The sequence below is a fragment of the Rhineura floridana genome, chromosome 11 (assembly GCF_030035675.1).
Source record: "Rhineura floridana isolate rRhiFlo1 chromosome 11, rRhiFlo1.hap2, whole genome shotgun sequence".
Lineage (NCBI taxonomy): Eukaryota > Metazoa > Chordata > Lepidosauria > Squamata > Rhineuridae > Rhineura > Rhineura floridana.
Window position 1 is genome coordinate 5,636,914 of NC_084490.1, and position 21,998 is coordinate 5,658,911.

Genomic DNA, 21,998 nt, shown 5'->3' on the forward strand with positions numbered 1-21,998 from the left:
GCCACTGTGAGAACAGGATGCTGGACTAGATGGGCCATTGGCCTGATCCTGCAGGTCTTTTCTTGCGCTCTTAACTTTTTAAGCCAGGCACACCCACCCACAAGAAACAACACAGTAAAAAAGCCATAAAAAAGGGATATTGCAGTTACATTTCAAAGGCAAATGGAATAAATTGGGGGTTTTGTCTGATTTTACATGAAAATAAGTCTCCTGTACAAGTCCTAGATGTAGTTCAATAAACTTGACCACCTGGTAAGGAAGAACAACCCTGTGGGAGTCCAATACTAGAATGAGTTTCCAAGCTGCAGAATTAAAAGTAGATGAGATTTGGAAAGAAGAAAGATGTAGATTATATTTCTAGACCTCCCCTATCACCATTGTCAACTGGTGCCTTTAGAACAATGGTTTCCAAACTCTGGTCTGTGGTCCACAAGCTTAATTCTGGTGTGTGTGAAAAACACAATTGCAATACAGTAAAATACAATATACGAAAGGAAGCAAAATAAAAACCACAAACCATACAGCATCGAGCATAGTGCATCATGATGGATACAACGGGCAGGAAAAGAAATCATGAAATGGTCTGTCACACCCATGAGTAATTTTCAAGTGGTCCATGGGGGGCGGAGTTTGGGAACCACTGCTTTAGGGTAAACCCAGTCCCTGCTTTTGTCACGGGGTGTAGAAGAACGTTGTACCTGTAAACAGTTGAGCAGAAGTGAATGTAAGGGAGACGCTGGTGCAGTGCCACTACTTGGAAAAAGATGGCCTATAGCCAAGGGTGTAGTCGCCCAGGGTCTTGGGGGGGGTCTTAGACCCCTTATCTTTTAGGGATCAGGGTCCCTATGTTTCTAGCATCCTGAGACAATCAGCATGAAAGGGGAGTGTGTTAGCCACTGAGAAGAGTCTTCTAACATGCTGCTTTGTCCTTTCCTGCTGATTGGAGCCGATTAGAATGAAAGGTGAGTCAGCCACTGAGAAGACTCTTCTCAGCAGCTAACATTCTCCCCTTTTATGTTTATCGGCTGCTAGGGATATCTGTTGTTGGGGGAAAAGGTTCAAAAAGGATTTCATTCTTAGCCCAGCAGCAAAAAAAGGGGCCATGGCTGTGACTAATATGAAGGGACCCCGCACTTCTGAATTTGCCACTACACTACTGCCTATAGCACCACCTTTCAATGGACAGTTTTCCTGTCTGTAAGCCAAGAATGATTACAGAGGCAGCAGGAAGTTTGCCCAAGCCCAACATCTCCCCCACCCCATTCAAGACAGTGCTGTAAAATTAAGTGGCTGGATTTCCCCCACATTTTAAGCAGAGGGTAAATTCTAATTTCACACCATTTTTAATGTGTATTGAATTTCTTTTGTACTGAATATATTGCCCTTAATTAATTACCAATTTATATCCCACCCTTCCTCCAAGGAGTTCAGGGCAATGTACACGATTCTTCTCTCTTCTCCCCTCATTGTCACAACCTTGTGAGGTAGATTAGGCTGAGAAAGGGGAGAGACCTGCTGAAATGAATGAATCTAAATTGCCCATGCCCATTAACTCCGATGGGTCTGTTGTGGGTAGTGGTAAATCATCTGCTCTGCATGCAAATGGACCCTGGTTCAATCCCTGACGGCATGTCCTGGGGGTGGGTGAATCCTGACTGAAATCCTGCAGAGAGCTGCTGCCAGTCAGTGCCGACCATACCGGGCTAGATAGGCGCGGCCTTACTCAGTATAAGGGAGGTTCGTATGCTCCTATGAGAGGGAGTGGCTCAAAGACACCCAGTGAGCTTCAGGGCTGAGAGGGAAGTTGAACCTATACCTCCCCGAACCTTAATCCACCACTCCACCCCGCTGCCTTTGCGCCGAGGGCTGGCCTTAAACCCTTTCTACCCAAAACGTTTGATTTAGAGAGGTTTTGGCCGAGCCGATTTGCCCAGCGCCATATCAGTGCCGAACCTAACGCTATAGAAGTAAATCTGAACAGAACAAAGCAAAAGGGCTTCTGGAGCAGCAGCAGCAGAGGAGGGGTAATTAATCCGGATTAGCCGCCCCGGGCGAGGAAGCAGAGGGGGCCGGGCGGGTGACGCAGTTGCAGCCGAAGAATGGGGGGGGGCGGCAAATGCACCACCAGCCACCGACACTGCCCGCTCCGGCCAGGCGCTCGCTGGGCGGCCTCGTAGCGCCTCCCCGGATTGAGCCGCGAGGGCGAGGGGCGGGGAGAAGCTCGCTCCGCCCGGACCTGGGTGTCTCCCCCTTGCGCGATCCCAGCCGCCGGACCCAATTTTGGCAGGCCGCCGCCACCCCCTGGGCTACGCAGCCCTCGCCTTCTCCCATGGGGGTCCTCCTGGGGGGGCCGGAGTCCGCTGAGCCGCCCTTGCCCAGCGCCTGGTGGTGAGTCGCCTCCCTTCCCTGCCTCCCTTTGTCTCTCGTCTCCATTCCCTCCCTCTGCTCTGCACCCGTCTCCGTCACTCCCACCCCAAATCCTGCTGCTGCTTCCCACCGTCGCCGCCGTGCCTGACTTCGCCCGCCCCGCCTCTCGCTCTCTGCCCCCCCGGCCCTATAAAATTTGTATTTCCCTCCAGCGCCCAGTTCTGCACCTCTCCCCTTCTGCGACTCCAAATGCGTAAACGGCCGGCCTTCCCCAAATCTCCACTCCCGGGGGAGGCGGGGGAATCTTTCCACCCACTTCTCTCCTTTAGAAGCCCTTCACTCCCTTTGTTTGTTATGTGCCTTCAAGTCGATTTCGACTTCTGGCGACGCTATGACTCGGTGACCTCCAAGAGCATCTGTGCTGGACCACCCTGCTCAGATCTTGTAAATCCCCTTAACCGCTTTGTTTCTCACTCATCCGACACCCCTGCCCCCCATTTCGCTTACTCTCCCCGCACCTCCACGTCAGCCACCTGAGCAGAATTAGCCCTTGGCTTTTGGCAACCGGCAGTTTTTCCTTGCCTGTCCCCTTTGACCCGCTCCTCCCCCATCAGCTCACACTCTCTGGCTCCCTTTCATGCGCACCTTTTATTTACGTCCCCCTTCCGCCCACCCTCACCTTCTTCGCCTGCTTTTTTGCTTTATTCTTCGCCATTCGTTCACCTTGGTTAGAGTCTCAGATCTTGATTGTTTTTCCAGAAAAAATAATTGTAGGAAGGTAGGAAGTTGCCTTATACTGAGTTAGGCCATCTACCTCAGTATAGTCCATACGGACTGGCAGCTGCTCTCCAGAGTTTCAGGCAGGGAGTCTCTCCCTGCAGGTGCTCTGCCAGTGAGCTACTGCCTCCTTTATGAGATGTTCCAGGTTATCTACATTCCTGCCGCCACAACTTCCTTTCTTGCCTGTTCTTCATTCCCTCTCTTCCCCTCTCCTTGATTCATTCCATTGCTTTGCTCTTTTCTCTCTGCAGAGACCGCCCCATGGATACCAGCTCCCCAACTCCAGATCCCGGGGGCCCACGAAGGGACTTTGCGGTGCCCGCATCTGACCCGGGTCCCCCATCCTTTGAGTGGCTGCTGGGGCGCCTGGGGGCAGGGGGACGGCGCCAGCGCCTCCTGCTGGCCTTGAGCTGCCTGCCGTGCCTCCTCCTGGGACTCGGGGCTGGCTCGGATGCCCTCTTCACGTTGACACCCCCGCGCCACTGCCGGGATCCCAACAGCACCAAGTTTCCAGAGAACAGCACCTGCTGGGACCCCCATTGCCAGAGCTGGGACTATGGAGGACTCCCAGCCCTCACCAGCAATCCAGTTACTGAGGTGAGAGCCCCTCCTCCCCTATGACATTGTCATCGCAGTCTGTTTTCTCAGAGCCAGGATGGTGTAGCGGTTAGAGTGCCAGACTAGGACTGAGGAGACCCGGGTTCAAATCCTGAGGAAGTTCACTGACCACAGTCTTGGGCTATGCTATCTTGCAGGATTGTTGTGCCCGGAAAACGCAGAGTGGGAACAACCATGCATGCTTCTTCTGAATTATTTGAAAGAAGGGAAGGATACAAGTATACATTGTTTTTTTAAAAAAATGCTATTGTGCTTGAATTTTTTAGTTCCTGTGCATCTCTTCTGCAGGTCACGTTGCTTCATCCCCACACACAGCCGTTAAATTGAGCCAGGCCTGCACCAATTTTCCATGCTGGGCTCAGCCCTGGATTGTGTGATATCCTAATAAAGGGAAGAATGCCTCTGAGCGTATGCGGAGTGCCCTTTCTGAGCTCTGCCTCCCGCCCCTCTTGCTTTGAATTCAGCCATTACACCCCTTGCTTGAAAGCACTGGGCTCCTACTAGGTGGAAGGGCAGGATATAAATCAAATAATTAAATTAATTAATTAATTAAATAAACTGCTTGGTATTACCTTCCGTGGCTTAACTGGAACCTGAGCGCAGCACCCTGGATCATGTGATCAGGCTATGGTGTGAAGGCACACGAGGGCACTACCTTGCTGAAGCTACGCAGGTCTGAGTCTGGCCATTGCCTGTGTGAAGACCGCCTGGGAGCCACACAGAAGCCTTGGGTTCTATGATGAAAGAAAGGCAGGGTATAAATCTAAATAATAATAATAATAGCAGCAATGGCAACAAGAGTGCATCTGTGCATATGCAGAGTACAACCTCCCTATCAACTTACCACTGGATACCATTGCCAGATCCTGCAACCCTATTATTATATATCTGGTGCTTGTTGCAGCTATTGCATCCTAGGCCCCATGGCACTTTTATCAAGATATGAAGACCAGCACTCCTCCTCCTTTTTTTAACCAAAAAAGCACTAGATACATCCATCCGGGGCCAACCGGAGGCAGGGAGCAGGCCTCAAGCTCACATGGGGCCTCACATTTAGATAGACACCGGCTAATTTTTTGGCACTTGATAAGTTTCACAACTTGTTTTTATGCTCATCGGCCCAAAATGTGGCATGCTCTCTCAGTTTACAGCTCCAAATTTTTTGGGTGTGTGTGTCATATTGAAGAGTGAAAAATGTTTGTAAATATATCGGTGTTCACGGCACAAGATTAGACCATGACCATTGTTGTCCTCTCAGGTCAGCTGATGATAGAAACAAACCAGTCACTCTTTTTTCCTTTTGGGTGTCTGTTTTTGTTTTTGTGTGTCATCATTTTAAATTTCTGTTGTGGCTAGCGGACCTCAAAAGCTGGAAGCGGCCCAGGCCTCTCTGGACCTCTGAGAGGGTCTTCCCTCCTATATATGATGCTGTTAGTTGTTCGGCTATGGTCCGGCTTCTCATCTCTTCCTTTTCAGTGGTCCCTGGATTGTTCCCGAGGATGGGTGGTCCCCTTGGAGCAGCTCTGTTTTCTCCTGGGCTTTGTGGCTGGGGCGCTGTTGCTGGGTCACCTGGCAGACAGGTAAGGCAGAGGTCAAGGAGCAGGTTGGCATACTGAGGAGGGAGATGGCAGTGGTCAGCTAAAGAAACCGAGCCTTTGGTAATGCCTTTTGCAGTCAAACTGTGGAACTCCCTGCCACAGGAGGCAGTGATGGCCACCAGCTTGGATGGCTTTAAAAGAGGATTGGATCAGTTCATGGAGGATAAGTTTGTCAGTAGCTACTAGCCATGATGGCTATACTCTGCCTCGACGGTCAGGGGAAGTATGCTTCTGAATACCAGTTGCATCTGGTTGGCCGCTGGGAGAACAGGATGCTGGACGATAGACGGGCCTTTGACCTGATCCACCATAGAATCATGGGATAGTAGAGTTGGAAGGGTCCTATAAGGCCATCAAGTCCAACTTCCTGCTCAATGCAGGAATCCAAATCAAAGCATTCCCGACAGATGGCTGTCCAGCTGCCTCTTGAATGCCTCCAGTGTCGGAGAGCCCACTACCTCTCTAGGTCATTGGTTCCATTGTCGTATGGCTCCAACGGTTAGGAAGTTTCTCCTGATGTTCAGTTGAAATCTGTCTTCCTGCAACTTGAGCCCATTATTCCGTGTCCTGCACTCTGGGACCAGCCAGGCTGTTTTCATGTTCTTAATGGAGAGGGAAGATACTCAGACATTGGAAAGTTCAGGTCAAACTTTGAATCAGAACTTTTGTAGCGGACCTGGAACAGCTTGGGCTGGAAAGAAAGAAGGGTTTCTGGAGCAACGTCTCAACCTCTTTGTCTTTTTTTTCTTCCAGTGTGGGGCGCCGTGGGACTCTCCTCCTGGCACTCGTTCTGGGCTGCCCCGCAGGCATCTTGGCTGCATTTGCTGCCTCGCCCTCTTTCTTCATGTTGGGTCGTTGCCTCTGGGGGGCAATGCTGGGGGGCATGCAGCTTGCCCTCTATCTTAGCCGTGAGTATCCTTTCATAGGTGTCTTAGCTCACACACAGGCCTGCACTTCCTTGCTCTTTTGTTTATCCTTAGGCTGCATACTGGAATTGATTAAGTGGGGAAGTTCCTCCGTTGCTCGCCAGAACTCAGGAGGCTGTTTTATACCAAATCTGATGATTAGCCAGTCCAGCTCAGTATTGCCTGCACTGGCTGGCAGCGGCTCTCCAGGATTTCAGATGGGGTTCTCTCTCAGCCCTTTCTGGAGATGCCATTGGGGATTGAACCTGGGAATTTCTGCAAGCAAGGCAGGCGCTCTGCCACTGAGCAATGGCCCTACACAATCATACATCTGAAACAGGGCCGGATTAAGGCCAACTGATGCCCTAAGCCCAGCGCAACAATGGTGCCCCCCTCAGCCCTTCCATTGCTTAACTGACAAGACATTAAGACTCAATAAGTGCTGAAGGTGAAATAAGAGATTGAAAATTCAGTTTTCTTCCAGGCCAGACCCCACAACTATATTAAATAAAGACTGTGTTTTTTTTTAAAAAAAATTAACTCTAAATAGCAGTAAGCAATAGAAGCAAATTATTTACTTATAACTAGGGCAACAGAAAAAACGCAAATTTTCAACACTGTTTTATGCATTTCTTAATAAAATTGTTATAATGGAAAAAATGCAAATACAAAAATTTATTGAAAACGATTTTTAATCACCCTCCCAAAGATTATAAGGCAAAATAAGACCTGATATTATCTCTACTGAAATTACGTGAGCATACTTTTCAATTTTGGAAATCCTCTTTCTACAGAAATCGATGTTGGTGGACAATTTTTAAAAAAGATATTCTAATGGGAAAATATCATTATTTGTACGAAACAAAACATATTTTATTCCATTGCTTTCTAACCTTAAAGATACATAGCATTTCAGCATACATGGATCAAAAGATGCAAAATAATGCTTATTGACATTGTTGCCTACTTACAACTTTATTTATACTTTAAAAAGTTTTCTCCTAGATTTTTTAATTGCAAAGTCTTTGATCAAGTCCTCAAAACTAATCTGGCACCGCATAAGAAATCTGCTTCTATACTTAACAGAGACAAGGCATCCAGCCTGTCTTGTTGCATAGTTGTTCTGTTGGGATTTTTAATATGCTTGAGCTGAGAAAATGAACGCTCAGCTGTGCAATTTGTGACCATTAATGTTAAAAATATACGCAAGGCTATATATATATATATATTTATAATGATTAGAAAAACACTGAAATTCATGCAGAAAAACATTGGTAAGACAGTCAAACATAGTGAACTCTAGGTCTATGTCTGACACCTTCGAACTTTTAAACTTTAGTCACTCACCATACCAAAGAAAATGTTGTTTTAACAATTTAGATTAAAGTCAAACACTGCAGATAAGGAGAATTATAAAAAAATCAACTAAAGTCAAGTGTGGCAGTGAAAGAGTTGAGAGTTAAGGGCATGATAGCTAGGGGAAAAAACTCTGTGGTGCCTCTCTTCCCTTGGTGCCCTAAGCACGTGCTTATTTTGCTTAATGGTTAATCCAGCGCTGATCTGAAACCTCAAGGCTTTTGACGGAGCCCTTCTTCACATTCCTCCACATGCTGACCCTAGCTGCATGGGGAACAGAAATCGCAGGGCCTTTTCTGCAGTGGCTTCTTGGCTTTGGAATCCCACCCCCCTGGATTGTCTGCTTATGCATTTCCGGTGCCAGATGAAAATAGTTGTTTGTTTGTTTTTGCATAGGCCTTATAACTTGGGATTGTGCTGTTTTATATCAGCTCGTTTTTATTTAGCATTGCTTTATGCAGTGCTATTTTATTTCCTTTGATTTTAAAATGTGTGTGCGTACAGAAGTACACAAGGTTGTTGATAAAATAAGAAACATTGACTTGGAGGTAAAGGCAACTGACATGAAAGATGCTTAACTTCTCTGTAAATGTGCTTAGGTGGTTGTTATGTGCTTTTATGTCGATTACGACTTATGGCGACCCTATGAATTGGCAACCTCCGCTACAAACCGCTCTGTTCAGATCTTGTAAGTCCAGGTCTGTGGCTTCCTTTATGGAATCAACCATCTGTTGTTTGGCCTTCCTCTTTTTCTGCTCCCTTCTGTTTTTCCCAGCATTATGGTCTTCTATGTGCTTAGTGTGGTGTAGTGGTTAAGGTGTTGGACTACGACCTGGAGACCAGGGTTCAAATCCCCACACACCCATGAAGCTCACTGGGTGATCTTGGGCCAGTCACTGCCTCTCAGCTTCAGAGGGAGACAATGGTAACCCTCCTCTGAATACCACTTATCATGAAAATGCTCTTCGTAGGGTCGCCATAAGTCAGAATTGACTTAAAGGCAGTCAATATCCATATATGTGCTTAGGACTGGGCTGTAAATCAGGCTAAATTGGGCCCTCCAGGCCTCTCTATCCGGCTCTTGGAATTCTCCCCAGCCACACACCCTCTTCCCAGGCCTTGCCCTCACTGGCTCTTCTTCACATCCTCATTGAGCGTTTTTTGCCTCACTGGAATGTGCCCATAACGTCTCTTGCTTGTCTGGGTAAAGAAACGAGCCTCTTGTACAAAGGTAACACGTACATTTGTTGCCCTGTCCGTTTCGTTCTTTGGCCTGCTCACCACTGATGTGTGCCCCTCAGAAGGTTGTCCAGAACAGGTTGTCAGTGGGGCAAGGGAATACGCTCCGGGTTTTAGCCCCAACTGTCAAGGACTTGTCCAAGGTCCTTGAAAGTTTGTACTAAAACCCGGAGCAGATTCCAACGACACAGAGCTACCAGCTGTAGATCTTCCATTGCAAACTGGAAACTTGCTCTCTGTCACTTTTGGCTGCCTGCTCTTAGACCCACTGGCTGCCTCTCCTCTCTTCTAGGTTTGGAATTGTGCTGCCCTCCGCAGCGGCTGCCTGTGACCATGGCGGGGGACCTCCTCACAGTTGGGGGGCACTTTCTGCTTCTGGGGCTGGCGCTGGCTTGTGGCAGTTGGCGGACCCTGCAGGGTGTGATGTCGGCTGGGATGGGCCTTTGCCTCCTGTACAGGTAGGTCGCGGCTGCGCCACTCAAAAGCTCTCTGTTCCCGCCTCTCGTCATGCCCTTCCTCTTCCAAAACTCCATAGGCCCCCGCCCACAAAAAAGCACTCCCGTGGTAGTTTTCAGTAAGCCATTCGCAGGTCCTTCTCATAAACCTCTATCTCAGTGTTGGAAAACTCTCTGGTCCACAAGCCTGACGAGGCCCACCAGGCTGTTTTGGCGAAGCCACGGCCACCTGCCGTAGCCTTGATGTCTTCTGTGATGCTGGATACAGAGTAGGTAAAGGCTTGGCTAGGCTGAAAGGGGATTGGCAGGCACTGCCGACCAGCAACACCTGCAAAGCCCTTTTGCATGGGTTTCACAAGAGCTGACAATCAGCTGATGGTTGGTGCTTTGCAGGCTCTGATGTTATTGTGATATCTGCTCACCTATCAGACGTGGCCTGCTGGGAGTGGGGAAGATAATTATCTGTTAGCCAGATCCAGATCCCCACCTCTGCTCATCTAATCAAACTAGCCCCTCCCCTCATATCGTTTAACCCACACTTCCAAAAATTCTTTAAAGCTCTCTCTGTTAGTTTGCCACCAAAATTCTCACTCAGATGACGCAAGGACTTAATTAGAGCAAGGCTTAAACCCAGAACTTAGAAGATATGAAGCCAGAATTTTGAAAAGTTACTGATCCACCAGGGCTCTTAATGTTGCTTGAGCATGCAAAGAGTGCAAAATGACACAACTGCCATTATTTGTTTGTTTCAGGCATCTGCATCGCACTTTTCTTTTAAAAATAATGAAGACATCTGACAATATAAATTGAAAACAATAATACAGCAAGTTAAAAGGTTATTACTAATAGCAAATATAATTTGAACATTTGTAGAGAAAAAATACAGTTGTAGGAAAAAGCACTTCAAAAAAGGTCAGCTGGGAGAAAAGTGCTGCCCTTTGAAAGGTGATCAGAAATAGGCTGGGCTCCCTTGGGGGGGCATTCTGTAGTCTTGGCACCAACACCATAAAGGCCCTGTCCCTTGTGCTGAACTGTTATTCTTCTGTCAGCAAGGGGCACACAGAGTAGAGCAGGCTTTTGCCTCCAAATGAACTGCTGCTTAACCTACCCACTCTCAACAATTCCCCAATAATCCCTCCTAGCCTCTAGGACAGGGGTAGGCAGAAGGTGGAATTCAGTGGACTACTTGCCAGTTTCTGGTGGTCTACCAAGTACCTACTGGTTGCTGGGGTTCTGGGCTACGTGGGTCCCGGTTCAGTTTCCAAGGCACTTGGAGGGTTCTTTAGCCAGGATGTGTCATCAAGATGAGTTAGGCCTCAACAGTTGAAGAGATGTTGGCAACGCACTGCACCACTGCAGACTCCACAAGTCTGACATTAGCCCAGCCAGTGCTGTAGGATTTGCAGGATATGTGTCTCCACCCAATACTACTGCTTTTTTCCCACTCTCCATTCCGTCTTAGCTGTCCTGGATTGTACCCAGAATCACCCCGCTGGCTCTTGGCCACTCGCCGAATGGCCCAAGCCAAGGAGATTCTGATCGCCCTGGCCCAGGGCGGAGGTGCCCAGGAATCTGAGGCACAGGAGGCGCTAGAGGGTGAGTCTCCAGAGCATGTCAAGAGACTTTTTATCCAAAGTGTGCCAACTGGGAGCCTTTACGGAGGTCACACAGGTCTCTGGTTGAAGGATGGGGCTCTCAGTCAGGTATGGGAATCTTTGGCCCTCCAGATGTTGCTGAACTATGACCCCCGCCATCCCTGGCCATTGACCATGTTTCATGGGGCTGATGGAACTTGCAGTTCAGCAACATCAGGGTGTGTGGTCTGAAAGCACAGGAGGCCACCACTGGGATGAAGCTAAGCAGGTCTGGGTCTGGTCAGTGCCTGGATGGGAGACCACCTGGGAACCACATGCATGCCACCTTGGGTTCCTTGATGAAAAAAAGGTGGGCTATAAATGTAATAATAAATCGGTAAATAACTGGAGGGCTATGGCTTGCCTGCATCCTCCCTTTCCCCTACCCTTTTCAGGAAATAATATACCCATGTCAGAAACTGATTGCAACCGCTCCTCATTGATGGAACCCCCTTCCCTTCTGTCTCTTCAACTCTTCTTCTTTTTTTAATCCACTTGTGAAGAACTTGACAATGCCTGCCACCTTCCTGCTGCAACCCAGATCTCGCTCCGGGCCCTGTTGTCCTGCAGAAACATCTGGAAAAATGTCCTCATTCTTGGTTTCACTACGTAAGTCAATCTGCATGTGCCTCCTGAACCAGAAAGCACAGGGATCAGGTTGGGGAGGGGAGAGGTATATCAGCTGCTGTGAGAAACAAAAAAACTGGCAGCAGAGTGAGTCGGAAGCCTCTTTTACACGTGCATGTTCTCACCAGCTTGTGAGTTGGGTGTGAGGATCAAGATTTCGAACTTGGAGGCTCCTCTCTTGATGGGGAATGTAGACTAGGAGTAAGCACACATTTCCAGTTGTCTTTTCACGTATGGTCTACCATTTTAAAACTTTTAATCGAGTGTAGTCGTCACAGGGTCTCAGGGGGTCTTAGACCCCTTACTTTTTTGAGAACAGGGTCTCTATCTCCAGCATCCTATGAGCCAGTGTTTCCCAACCAGTGTGCCTCCAGATGTTGTTGGACCACAACTCCCATCTTCCTGACCATTGGCAATGCTGGCTGAGGCTGATGGGAGTTGTGGTCCAACAACATCTGGAGGCACACTGGTTGGGAAAGGCTGCAGTATGAGCCAATCAGCATGAAAGCAGAGTGCGTTAGCCATTGACAAGAGTCTTCTAACATGCTTGCTTGTCCTTTCCTGCTGATTGGAGCCTATCAAAGTGAAAAGAGGTGAGTCAGCTGCTGAGAAGACTCTTCTCAGTAGCTAATACTCTTCCCTTTCATGTTTATTGGCCCCTAGGGACGTCTGTTGTGGGAGAAGGCATTAACAAGGACCTTATTCTCAACCTAGCAGCAAAAAAAAAAGGGGGGAGGGGTGTTTGGCTGTGACTAACATGAACGGACCTTCCACTTCTGAATTTGCCACTGCACTATTGCTTTTAATCATCCACCACACTACCCAAGAATCTGGAACGCATAACAATTCCAGCGGTCCTCATCCGTTTGCTTTTCACAATGTATGATTTCATCTCAACTTTCCTTTTGGAGAGTTATGTACTATCATTTACACCTTTGAGATTTGTATATCTAAGCTGTTTTCTAAAAATTTTCTAGAGGAATTTGTCAGTTTTCTCAGTTAGTTATATTTTTCTGTCTTTGCGGAATTTGTTTGAACATACAAACTGAAAATCAACATTTAATGACAACAACAATAATTTTAATCAGGGCTAGGGAATTGGATCCGCCTGGCCAAATCTTTCTCTCTCACCCTTTCCCTGGCTGAGTTTGGCCTGGGAATCCCTGGAGGTTGACATGGGCGGGGCTAGCCACCTATCAAGCATGGAAGCTCCACCAATCAGCTGATTATGAGTGGTAGCAAAGCATTGTGCGGGTCCCCTTTTGGCCCAGCCACGGCTTTCTGTGTCCAACACCTGACATGATACATGACATCATGTGTAAGGGAGGTGGATGTGGCTTGGACAAAACAGCCTGGTTGGCTAAATGGGGAGGCCTGGTGGGCCTGATTAGGGTAGAGCGGGTGGAGGATCCCTACCTGTGCTTTTAATGCTGCAGCTGGGAGTTTTGTACAGTTGTCACTTTTTGAATTACTGATTTATTACTATTATATATCAAAAGAATACAGTGTAACAAAATAGTATGAGATTCATTTTTCTCCTTTTGCAATGAACCCAACAATGTTCGTTAGTTTCACCCAATAAACCGTCTGCCAGACCTTTCACATGCACTCTTCTAAGTTGGGGTACTTTCTGCCCCCAATTACCACAAAGGGTCATCTGTGCTGCTGTCAAGAGGTGTATAATCATTTCCTCTATCTCAGATCAGATGAGTTTTGTTACATCACCAAATAATACAACGGACAAATCTAGTGGTAGCAGTTCATATCCTGTTGTTATTTCAATTTTACGTAGTGTATGTGTCCAAAAACTTGTTAATTAGTTTTTTTGTTTTAAATTTTGTTTGTCTATTTTGTTTTCACATTGGGTCTCTTTCTGGTTTTATATATTTTCTTATTTTTTGTGTTTTACATTGTTATGATATTTTTAACATGGTTGTGGTATATTTTACATGGTTGTGACCAGCCCTAGGACCTTGGTCTAGTACTATTAAATGTGTTTACTTGTATTCAGAGGGACCTGAAGTCTAAGGAAGTTACTTCTCATTTGTTAGGTGCGGCTCAGTGCATTATTGCTAAAAACTGGAAACATTTTACAATCTCGGATTTGACACAATAGTATCAAAGGGCTTGGCACACTGCCAGGATGGAAGAGGTGATCCACAAAGTCAGAGCGTTGAGGGCAGAGAAGAAGGGAGATGGACTGTTTTCCAGTTGGTTTCATTTCATTGAGCATGTAAATGACTCGGAAGCAAGGATTCTGCACTTCGATTTGGTATAATTAAGTAGGGAGTCAGTGAATTGTTTATCTGTCTGGAATTTTGAAAGATGCACCCTTGAAAAACAAAGGGAAAGAAGTTAGCGATATTATACCCTTTACATAAGTATGACTTTTAAAAACATTCACTACTGATATGAAATTGTAATAATTCTTCTTTGGAGGGGCGATTATCATTGTCTGGCCTTACCAGTCCTGTCACATTGTGTCATATCTGTTTTGTTGGCTGTATCCCTATGGTATAAGTCTCAATAAAATATATATATTTAAAAAATGAAAAAATTAGCCCCACTCAGAGTAACGTCATTGGAGTTAATGCACATAACTAACTTAAGTCCATTAATTTAAGTGGATCTACTCTGAGTAGGATTTAGTTGACTACAAGCCTTTGATTTCTCCCCGAAATGTTGGATATAAATATGAAACTGCAGGGGTGGTGTTTTTCTATTTTTGGATCATCACAGATTCATAGCCCACTCCATCTGCCACTGTTACCTTCTGGCCTGGGAATCCCTGGAGGATCCACGTACCAAGTTCTACCTCTCCTACCTGCTGTCGACTGGCAGTGCCTGCCTGGCCTGCCTCTTCCTGTGCCTGAGTGTGGACCGGTATGGACGTCGTGGGATCCTGCTGCTCACCACCACGCTGGCCGGCATCGCCTCTCTTATCCTGCTGGGCCTGGGAGAGTGTAAGAGCACCTACTGGTGGGGACGGAACAGGAACTGTCCAATACATGCATGCCAGTCAGTACTTGCAGCAGGACACACCGACAGCCAAGCACCAGCACACAAGGGAGATTGCTGAGCCATGACAGCAGATCAAGCACACGGATGAGAACATAAAAGCCTTGCTGGACCACAACAATTGTCCATCCAGGGGTAGCCAGTGTGGTGCCCTCCAGATATTTTGGACAACAGCTCCCATCTAGCTATGGACTGGCTGATGGGAGTTGTAGCCCACAACATCAGACAGGGAGCAATGTTGGATACCCCAGGTCTAGTCCAAGGTCCTAGTGTCCGGAGTGGGCAACCAGATCTCACTAGGAAGCACACAAGCGGGATATGGACAGCACTAGCTGTGCCCCAACATTGCTGCTCAGAAGGCACACTGCCTCTGAACCTGGAGGTTCCATTTAGGTAGCCTTCCCCAACCTGGTGTTCCCCAGAGGTTGTTGGACTACCTCTCCCATCCCCACCCAACATGGCCAATGGCCAGGGATGATGGGAACAGTGGCCCAACATCTGGAGGCAGTGGCACCTGGTTGCTCCATGTCAGTGGGGCAGTGGAATCTGTTCCGGGTTTTAGTCCGTACTTTCAAGGAGCTGTCTAAGGTGTTTCAGCACTCTGGACAGCTCCTTGAAAATGCAGACGAAAACCCAGAACAGATTCCTCTGCCCCACTGACATGGAGCCACCAAGGGCCACTGTCTGGAGGACACCAGATTGAAGGAAGGATGACTTTAGGCATCCTAGCTAATTATAAGTGTTAAGATCCCTCCAGCTCCTTACCTTACCCCCCTACCCTGTGAGCCAACTTTTGAATTGGGTGGAGACTGCCCACCTGTCAATCTCCTGATGTCACGGTGACATTGGATGCCTTGTTTTCCTTTGTTGATGCAAGTTGAAATCAAACCGCGTGGGCAAAGGCACAGTGTGTTGCAAGTGCACCCGATCTTTGCGCTTGCAAAGGCCCAGGGCTTTCTTTACCTGTAATGCTGGTGGGTGTCATTTGGCCAAAATGGCTTGGTGGGCCAAATGGGGAAGACAAGTGGACCTGATTAGACATGCGGGCTGGAGCCCTGTAAGCCAGCAGCCATAAATTGATGACATGCCGTGTTAAGGACTTTCTTTTATCTGTCCTGAATCGACAGCCAAACAGTTTCAGTGGACATAAGAAGAGCCCTGCAACTGGATCAGGCCAAAGGCCCATCTAGTCCAACATTGTGAGTGCTACTCGGTACTAGTCCTACTCAGAGTAGACCCATTGAAGTTAATAAACATGACTGAGCAATCCAACTCAGGTGAAGCTGGTGGAAGTTGTGCTGGAGCAAGTAAAGCCAGCTTAAAGTTCTGCCACATCCAGTTGCTGTTCAGGAGCCTCTGGGTCGGCTGAACACTGGCTCAGCTCGGAGCTGCGCATAGGGACCAGAAAGTAAAAGTCTGCTCTCCCAAATACCCCTACCGGGGAGTAAGCCCTCTCCATTGACTTCTGTTGTATTTATTTTTGTAGCCTGACCTTTTTCCCAGCTTAACTTTTGTCTGAATTGGGACCCTCAGGAGCACTCTGAACACGAGTTGGATGTGGCTGAAGTCCCCTCGCTTTGGCCCCTCCCCTGACACGCCTCCTGTTTTGGGCCCTTACGCCAGCTCCATCTGCGCCAGTCTCGGCTGCGCCAGCTGGCTCCCGCCCTGACTTAGGTTCATTGATTTCAGTGGGTCTACTGTGTGTAGGACTTCAGCGAATACAACACTCTCACAGTGGCCGACCAGATGCCTACAGGAAGACCACGCGCAGGTCCTGAGCTCAACAGCGCCCTCCCCTGATATTCAGGGGCATTCTGCTTCCGACCTCGAAGGGAGAACACAGTCATCGTGGCTAGTAGCCATCGATAGACTCATCCTCCATACATTTGTCTGATCCTCTTTTTAAAGCCATCCAAGTTGGTGGCCATCACTACCTCTTCTGGAGCAAATTCCATAGTTTAACTATGTGTTGCATAAAGAAAGATTTTCTTTTGTCCGTCCTGAATCTTCTAACATTTAGCTTCATTGGATGCTCCTGAGTGCTAGTATTATGAGAGAGGGAGAAAAACCTCTATCCACTTTCTCTACCCTATATACAATTCTATACACCTCTGTCAGGGCCTTTGCTATCCTTTTTTTCCTCAACAAAAAAAATCATTTCCCTCCCCATTTTCTTTTTAGGAAGGAGCTCCAGCCCCCCAGGATCACTTTGGTTGCCCTTTGCTGCATCTTTCGCAGTTCTGATATCCCTCTTGAGAAAGAGGGGCTGAAATATGCTCTAAACAATTATGTAATAGCCCATGTGTACCCATACAGATCAGGCATGCCAACAACCTTGTGGGAGATGTACGAACAGCAGAGATGTCCTATCTTCAGAGGTTCATGCCTATGCGCACAGCTGGTTCAGCATCCACAAAATGCAACACACCGACAAGCTCATGGGTAGAGCAAGTGGCCATGGATTTTAGGACAGGCAGTTTGAATATAATGGCAATATTTCAGAAGATTTTTTCCTTGCCTTAATTTGCACGTTGGGGTGAGATTTTAAAAACAGAAAAGCACTGTTCATCTGTACTGGAATTCTTTTTAGAGGTTTTAATTGTTTTATGGTTTGTGTGATTTCTACCCTGGGCTCCTTTGGGAGGAAGGGCGGGCTATAATGTGAATAAATAATAATAAACAATAATTATTATTATTCTGTCAGTTTTATAAATGACTTGGTCAGCTTTTTTTTTCTGCTTTGGGGGCCAAAATACTTGGGTTCAGGCCTTTCTACGCACATGCTGGTGGCCTGTTGTCACGTTGTTTCTGCTTTTTAAAAATTTTCTTCCTCCGTGCTGCAGATCTCAACAATGCTGCACGGAGGACGTTCTCCATCCTTGGTCTCTTCTCCTCCCACGCAGCCGGCTCCCTCAGCATCTTCTTTGCATCGGAGGTCATCCCTACCATCATCAGGTCAGGTGGGGTGGGGTGGGGGTGAGAGTTGGACAATGAAGAGGCGGGCCATTTTTAAACTCTCTGCCTCAACTATATTTTCTTCTCTCCCTTCCAATCCACCCCTTCTTTCACCATCTGTTTGGCTGAAGCTCAGCTGTCCTCCCCATTTTTCTCTTTCAAGTTTCTAGCCCTCATACTGTTAAAGCTCTTTGCCGTTTACTGTTCTTCTGTAGCTCTCCTTATTCCCCTTCCTCAGTGGCAGAGCATCTGCTTTGCATGCAGAAGGTCCCAGGTTTAATTTCTCGCATCTCTGGGTAGGGCTGGGAATGTCCCCTATCTGAAACTGTGGAGAGCTGCTTTCGGTCAGTGTAGACAATACCAAGCCAGATGCAACAATGTTATGGCTCTGTGTAGGGCAGCTTCCTGTCTTCCTACAAATTCATCTGGTATTGGCCCCCTTTACAGCATCAAAACCTTCCCCCCCCCCCAAAAAAAGTGATTTCCTCATTCAGAGTTCTTCTTCAAGACTACAGCTGGGTGTTTTCCAGATCTGGGCTACAAAAGCACTAAATTTGATAGTGGTATTAGGACAGATCTCCACCTCATGAAAACTGTGGGGTCCATTTTTTTAAGAGTTTCTAGTCTTTAAGATCAAGATCATTGGCTTGAGTTCACTTGGGCATGGCTTGTTAGTCTTTAAAGTGCTGGGAACAGGGAACTCAGGTGCATGGCAGGACTGTGGTGCTCTAGTGGTCAGAGTCTGTTCTTTGGTGCTCTGCCCATAACTTTTTATCCTACCTTGTGACTTATGCAGGTAGAATGTTATGCTCCAAGGGGCGAAGTATATGTTTGTAACATACTACACACTTTGGGAGCTAGAGAATTAATAATATTAATACTAGTAGTAGTAGAAGTGATTTATGTAAGGCATTTATCTAACTGCTGCATTTCTGATGTTGATAATGTTGCTTAATTTGTGTCATTTCCCATGTTCCGTAGCCAAGTCTGTGTCCTTGCCACATGTTAAGGTTTTAGTTACCTCAGGATAACAATCCTTGTAACAGCCGATTCTGGCTTGCTTAACCAAGGCCATTCTCTCTGCAGGGGAAAGGGCCTTGGCCTCATCTTGGCGTTGGCATCCCTGGGTGAACTGAGCGCTCCTTTGCTCCGGTTGCGAGAACAGCATGGCTCTTTCCTCGAACATATTGTGTTGGCGTCTCTCAACATCCTGGCTCTCCTTTGCCTGATGCTTCTGCCCGAGAGCAAGCGGAAAGGCCTGCCTGAAGGCCTTCGCGATGGAGAACTTTACCGGAGGCCCTCACTGCTCCGCCGGGCTGGCGGGAGCGAAGGCCGGGACTCTGAGGGGGCCACCCGTCGGGATGACGTGCCCCTGTTGTCCACACCAAACCCTGCAAGCTGATAGATGTACCTGCCCTGGCTGAATGGGACCGCTTCTGCTACCGCTCAGGCTTCCGGGCCTAGAGGGAGGGACCACACAGCCAGGCCTCAGGCCAACCTAGCTGAGGGCTGGCTGGTGAGGCAAAAGAGAAGGGCAGAAAAAGATGTTCTTGAGCCACCTCCGCGTATTCCAGCTTTCTGTTTCCAGTGTAGTATTAGAAGCAGCAGGGGCCTGCCAGTCTCTTCATGAGATCTGCCATTTCTAGAAGCCACTTCCATGATACATCAGAAGTGTGGGAGAAAAAAAATGGAGAAACGCTAATCACTTTTGATTTTTCTTTTAGGCATGTGAACTGGCTCTTAGGGATGCCGCCCCCTGCACATGCACACACACTCTTTATTCAGTTGGCGGACATTGCCCACCTGCCATTAAATTTGCCATACCCGACTAGGCCTAAATCCAAGACCATACATCTCTTGCCCACAGACTTTCATAGGTGGGAGGGTAGGAGGATCAAATTAAGCTCCCAAACAGGCAGCTGCGTGTGCAGTAAACTCCTACATAGTATTTCCAGAAACCTACATTTTTCTCCTAATTCCCTACTCTGAAAGAACAGTTCCCTCCCTTGTTCCCTCAGCTGTAGGGTAAGTGGAAATTGAACAGGTGAAGCAGGAGAGCTTCACCTGCTACATTTCTGCCAATACATATTAAAGTCCCGGGAGCCCTGACAGAAATAATAGGTACCAGTACTAAAGAGGTGTTTTCTCACCTCCAGCCCTGTTCATTTTTCTAAAAATGCATGGCCGCAAGGGCTGCTCTTATATTTAAAGATCTGTCTTGGCCCATGTGATTTTTCTAGGGACCCTTTTGCTAACCACTTGCTGGCTCTGCCTCTGGAGATATCACTTGCCTTAACTGCTGAAGCCAAGGTCTGAGGTTCATTTAGATCAGCTTGTGTTTCTTTGTTCCCGTTTTGCAGATTTAGGAAACTGAGGCCAAGAGCAATGTGGAAAGTCTTTTGGTCAGGGTCAAAACTTTCAAACCTATGCACTACATTCCATTTCTTAATAATTGTTTTGAGAGTGCATCTCTACAAAGGGCTTTAATCTTTTTTGCTGGCCAAGCCCCCAAATGGAACCAAGGGCCTGATAAAAACTTTAAACATTGATTTCCAAACTCAGCCTGTTCTAAGCTCTTTTCTATGGTGTCGCAATGTCTAGTCATGTGACCCCTGTCCTACATAGGTCCTAATCGCATGATTCCTTCCTGTGCCCCATGGCCATTAGCCAAGACTGGAGCCTTTTACCACTTAGGGGTCAGGACTGCTTCATATGGCTGTGTGGTAAATAGAAACCAGCAATGGGAAAAACAAAGCCTGTCAAATTTCAGGCATCACACGGTCAAGGGTACAAAGAGCAGCTGTGTCTTAAGACATTAGAGAGAAAGAAATCTTAATTTCTCCTCCCCCATTTGAGTATTTTGCAAAGCATTGACACACATCTCTCTTCAGGTGTGTCTGGTTATTCCACTCCTAGGGGCCCAGAGAAAATGCAAATTTGTATCACCATGAGGAAAAGAGATGCCTAAATGTGTTTCGAAATGTACCCACACCCAAGACTCTTGGAAGATTTTTGGCTTTTTTTGACCTTAAAGGAGAACAAACTACTGACTGTTCGTAAACTAAATACAAATTAAAGGGGGCAAAAAAATGTCTTGAGAATTCTGTTTTGCTCCAGAGCATTTATTTAGACCCTGCCTAAATAAACATTTGTCCAGGTTACCCCCCCCCCAGTCAGGATCCAACCACAGCTTATACCCTTGCTCAGCATGGAGAAGTGGCTTTCTTGACACCTCCCCCCCCAAAACAAATTCTAGCAGCTCCGCAGTCTCGAAGGCATGGATGAGGAACCTATAGCCCTCTGGACGTTATTGCACTGCACCTCCTGTGAACCCCGGCCAATATGGCCAATGGCCAGGGACGATGGGAGTTGGGAGTTCCACAAGTTCTGGACAAGCTCAGGCTCTCCAGTCACGCCATAAGCCCTTTCCCAATATCTGAAAGCTGCGCTAAGGGCCCTTGTATGGACAAAAGTCAACTATGTCTCATGCAGCACTGCCTAGGAATACGCCTTGTACACTTACAGTACAAATGCCAAAATGGAAAGCTGTGCAGAATTTCTGGACAATTTGCTTTCATGTTTCTTGTCAGGGCAGTACAGAAAAACGCACAAATGTGCATACAGTTGAAGTTGCCAAACCCAGGAAAGGACATCAGGCTTTGGTTTTCAGCAGATGCATTTAACACAATGGAGCATCTTAACTCCAGCCTCCATGCTGTACTTTTTACTCTGATAGCGATTTAGATACAAGCCTGTATTTGTCAAGCTTCAGTCTGCAGTAAAGTGATTGGGGCAGAGAGATGTATGCTAGTCCCATCAGGCGTTTGGCACCACTTCCACCATGCTTCTCCCAAGACACCATTGCCCAGAGCTTGTTTAGCCCTTTGCCATGGGAGAAGGCAAGGCTGCCGGCATGATGCACTTGCACAAGGCCATGTTTTTTTAAAACAATCCCATATACCTTTCCTCATCCCACCGTTAACTTTCATAGTAAAAATATTCTGAAAACTTGCACACTTTAACGTACCTCGCCGGGGAGGGAATTCCACAACTTTGGGGCCACCACAGAGAATGCCCTCTCCCGGCCCACCACTCTGCAAGCGTCCGAGGCTCATACTGTTAGGAGTGAGCCTTCCAGCTGTTGACCTCCAACTCCCATCAGCACCACCCAGCAAGGGCAATGGTCCAGGAAGATGGAAGGTGTCCACTATCAGGACAGCCAGTTCCCACCCCCCCTTGTGTGAAAAGCTCCATGTCTGTAAGTGTAGCCTTATTTAGCTCTCTGACCAATCCAATACTGTCCTCTCCCTTGTTTCTAGTTTGCTGGGGCACCTAGCAGACCAGTTATGCAAAACACAGGTTTAACCTGAGAAATCTGTATTGCACAGTAGGGATTTCTTTATGCAGCAAAATACCAGCAGTTAGGAAGCTTTTAGCTTCCTTGAG

At 47.4% G+C, this 21,998-nt stretch overlaps 1 protein-coding gene across 2 annotated transcripts; it reads left to right on the forward strand.

Annotated features, from left to right (window-relative positions):
• The first annotated feature begins 1,777 nt into the window (after nt 1-1,777).
• On the forward strand, nt 1,778-20,653 carry SLC22A17 (solute carrier family 22 member 17). 2 transcript variants are annotated; one of them, XM_061591116.1, is made up of 10 exons: nt 1,778-2,024; nt 3,399-3,744; nt 5,242-5,345; nt 6,117-6,271; nt 9,156-9,321; nt 10,781-10,914; nt 11,456-11,561; nt 14,319-14,542; nt 17,441-17,552; nt 18,639-20,653. In XM_061591116.1, exons 2-10 carry the CDS (start codon nt 3,409-3,411, stop codon nt 18,952-18,954), a joined length of 1,653 nt encoding a protein of 550 aa, XP_061447100.1. In that variant the 5' UTR covers nt 1,778-2,024; nt 3,399-3,408; the 3' UTR covers nt 18,955-20,653. The 2 variants fall into 2 exon arrangements, with proteins under 2 accessions (XP_061447100.1, XP_061447099.1); XM_061591115.1 differs by lacking the exon at nt 1,778-2,024 and adding an exon at nt 2,076-2,388.
• The last annotated feature ends 1,345 nt before the right edge of the window (nt 20,654-21,998 follow it).

Coding starts and splice junctions, on each gene's coding strand:
- SLC22A17 (XM_061591116.1), top strand. CDS start 3,409: ATGGATACCAGCTCCCCAACTCCAGATCCCGGGGGCCCACGAAGGGAC. Junction 6,272..9,155: donor GCTTGCCCTCTATCTTAGCC/GTGAGTATCCTT, acceptor CCTCTCTTCTAG/GTTTGGAATTGTGCTGCCCT. Junction 9,322..10,780: donor GGCCTTTGCCTCCTGTACAG/GTAGGTCGCGGC, acceptor ATTCCGTCTTAG/CTGTCCTGGATTGTACCCAG.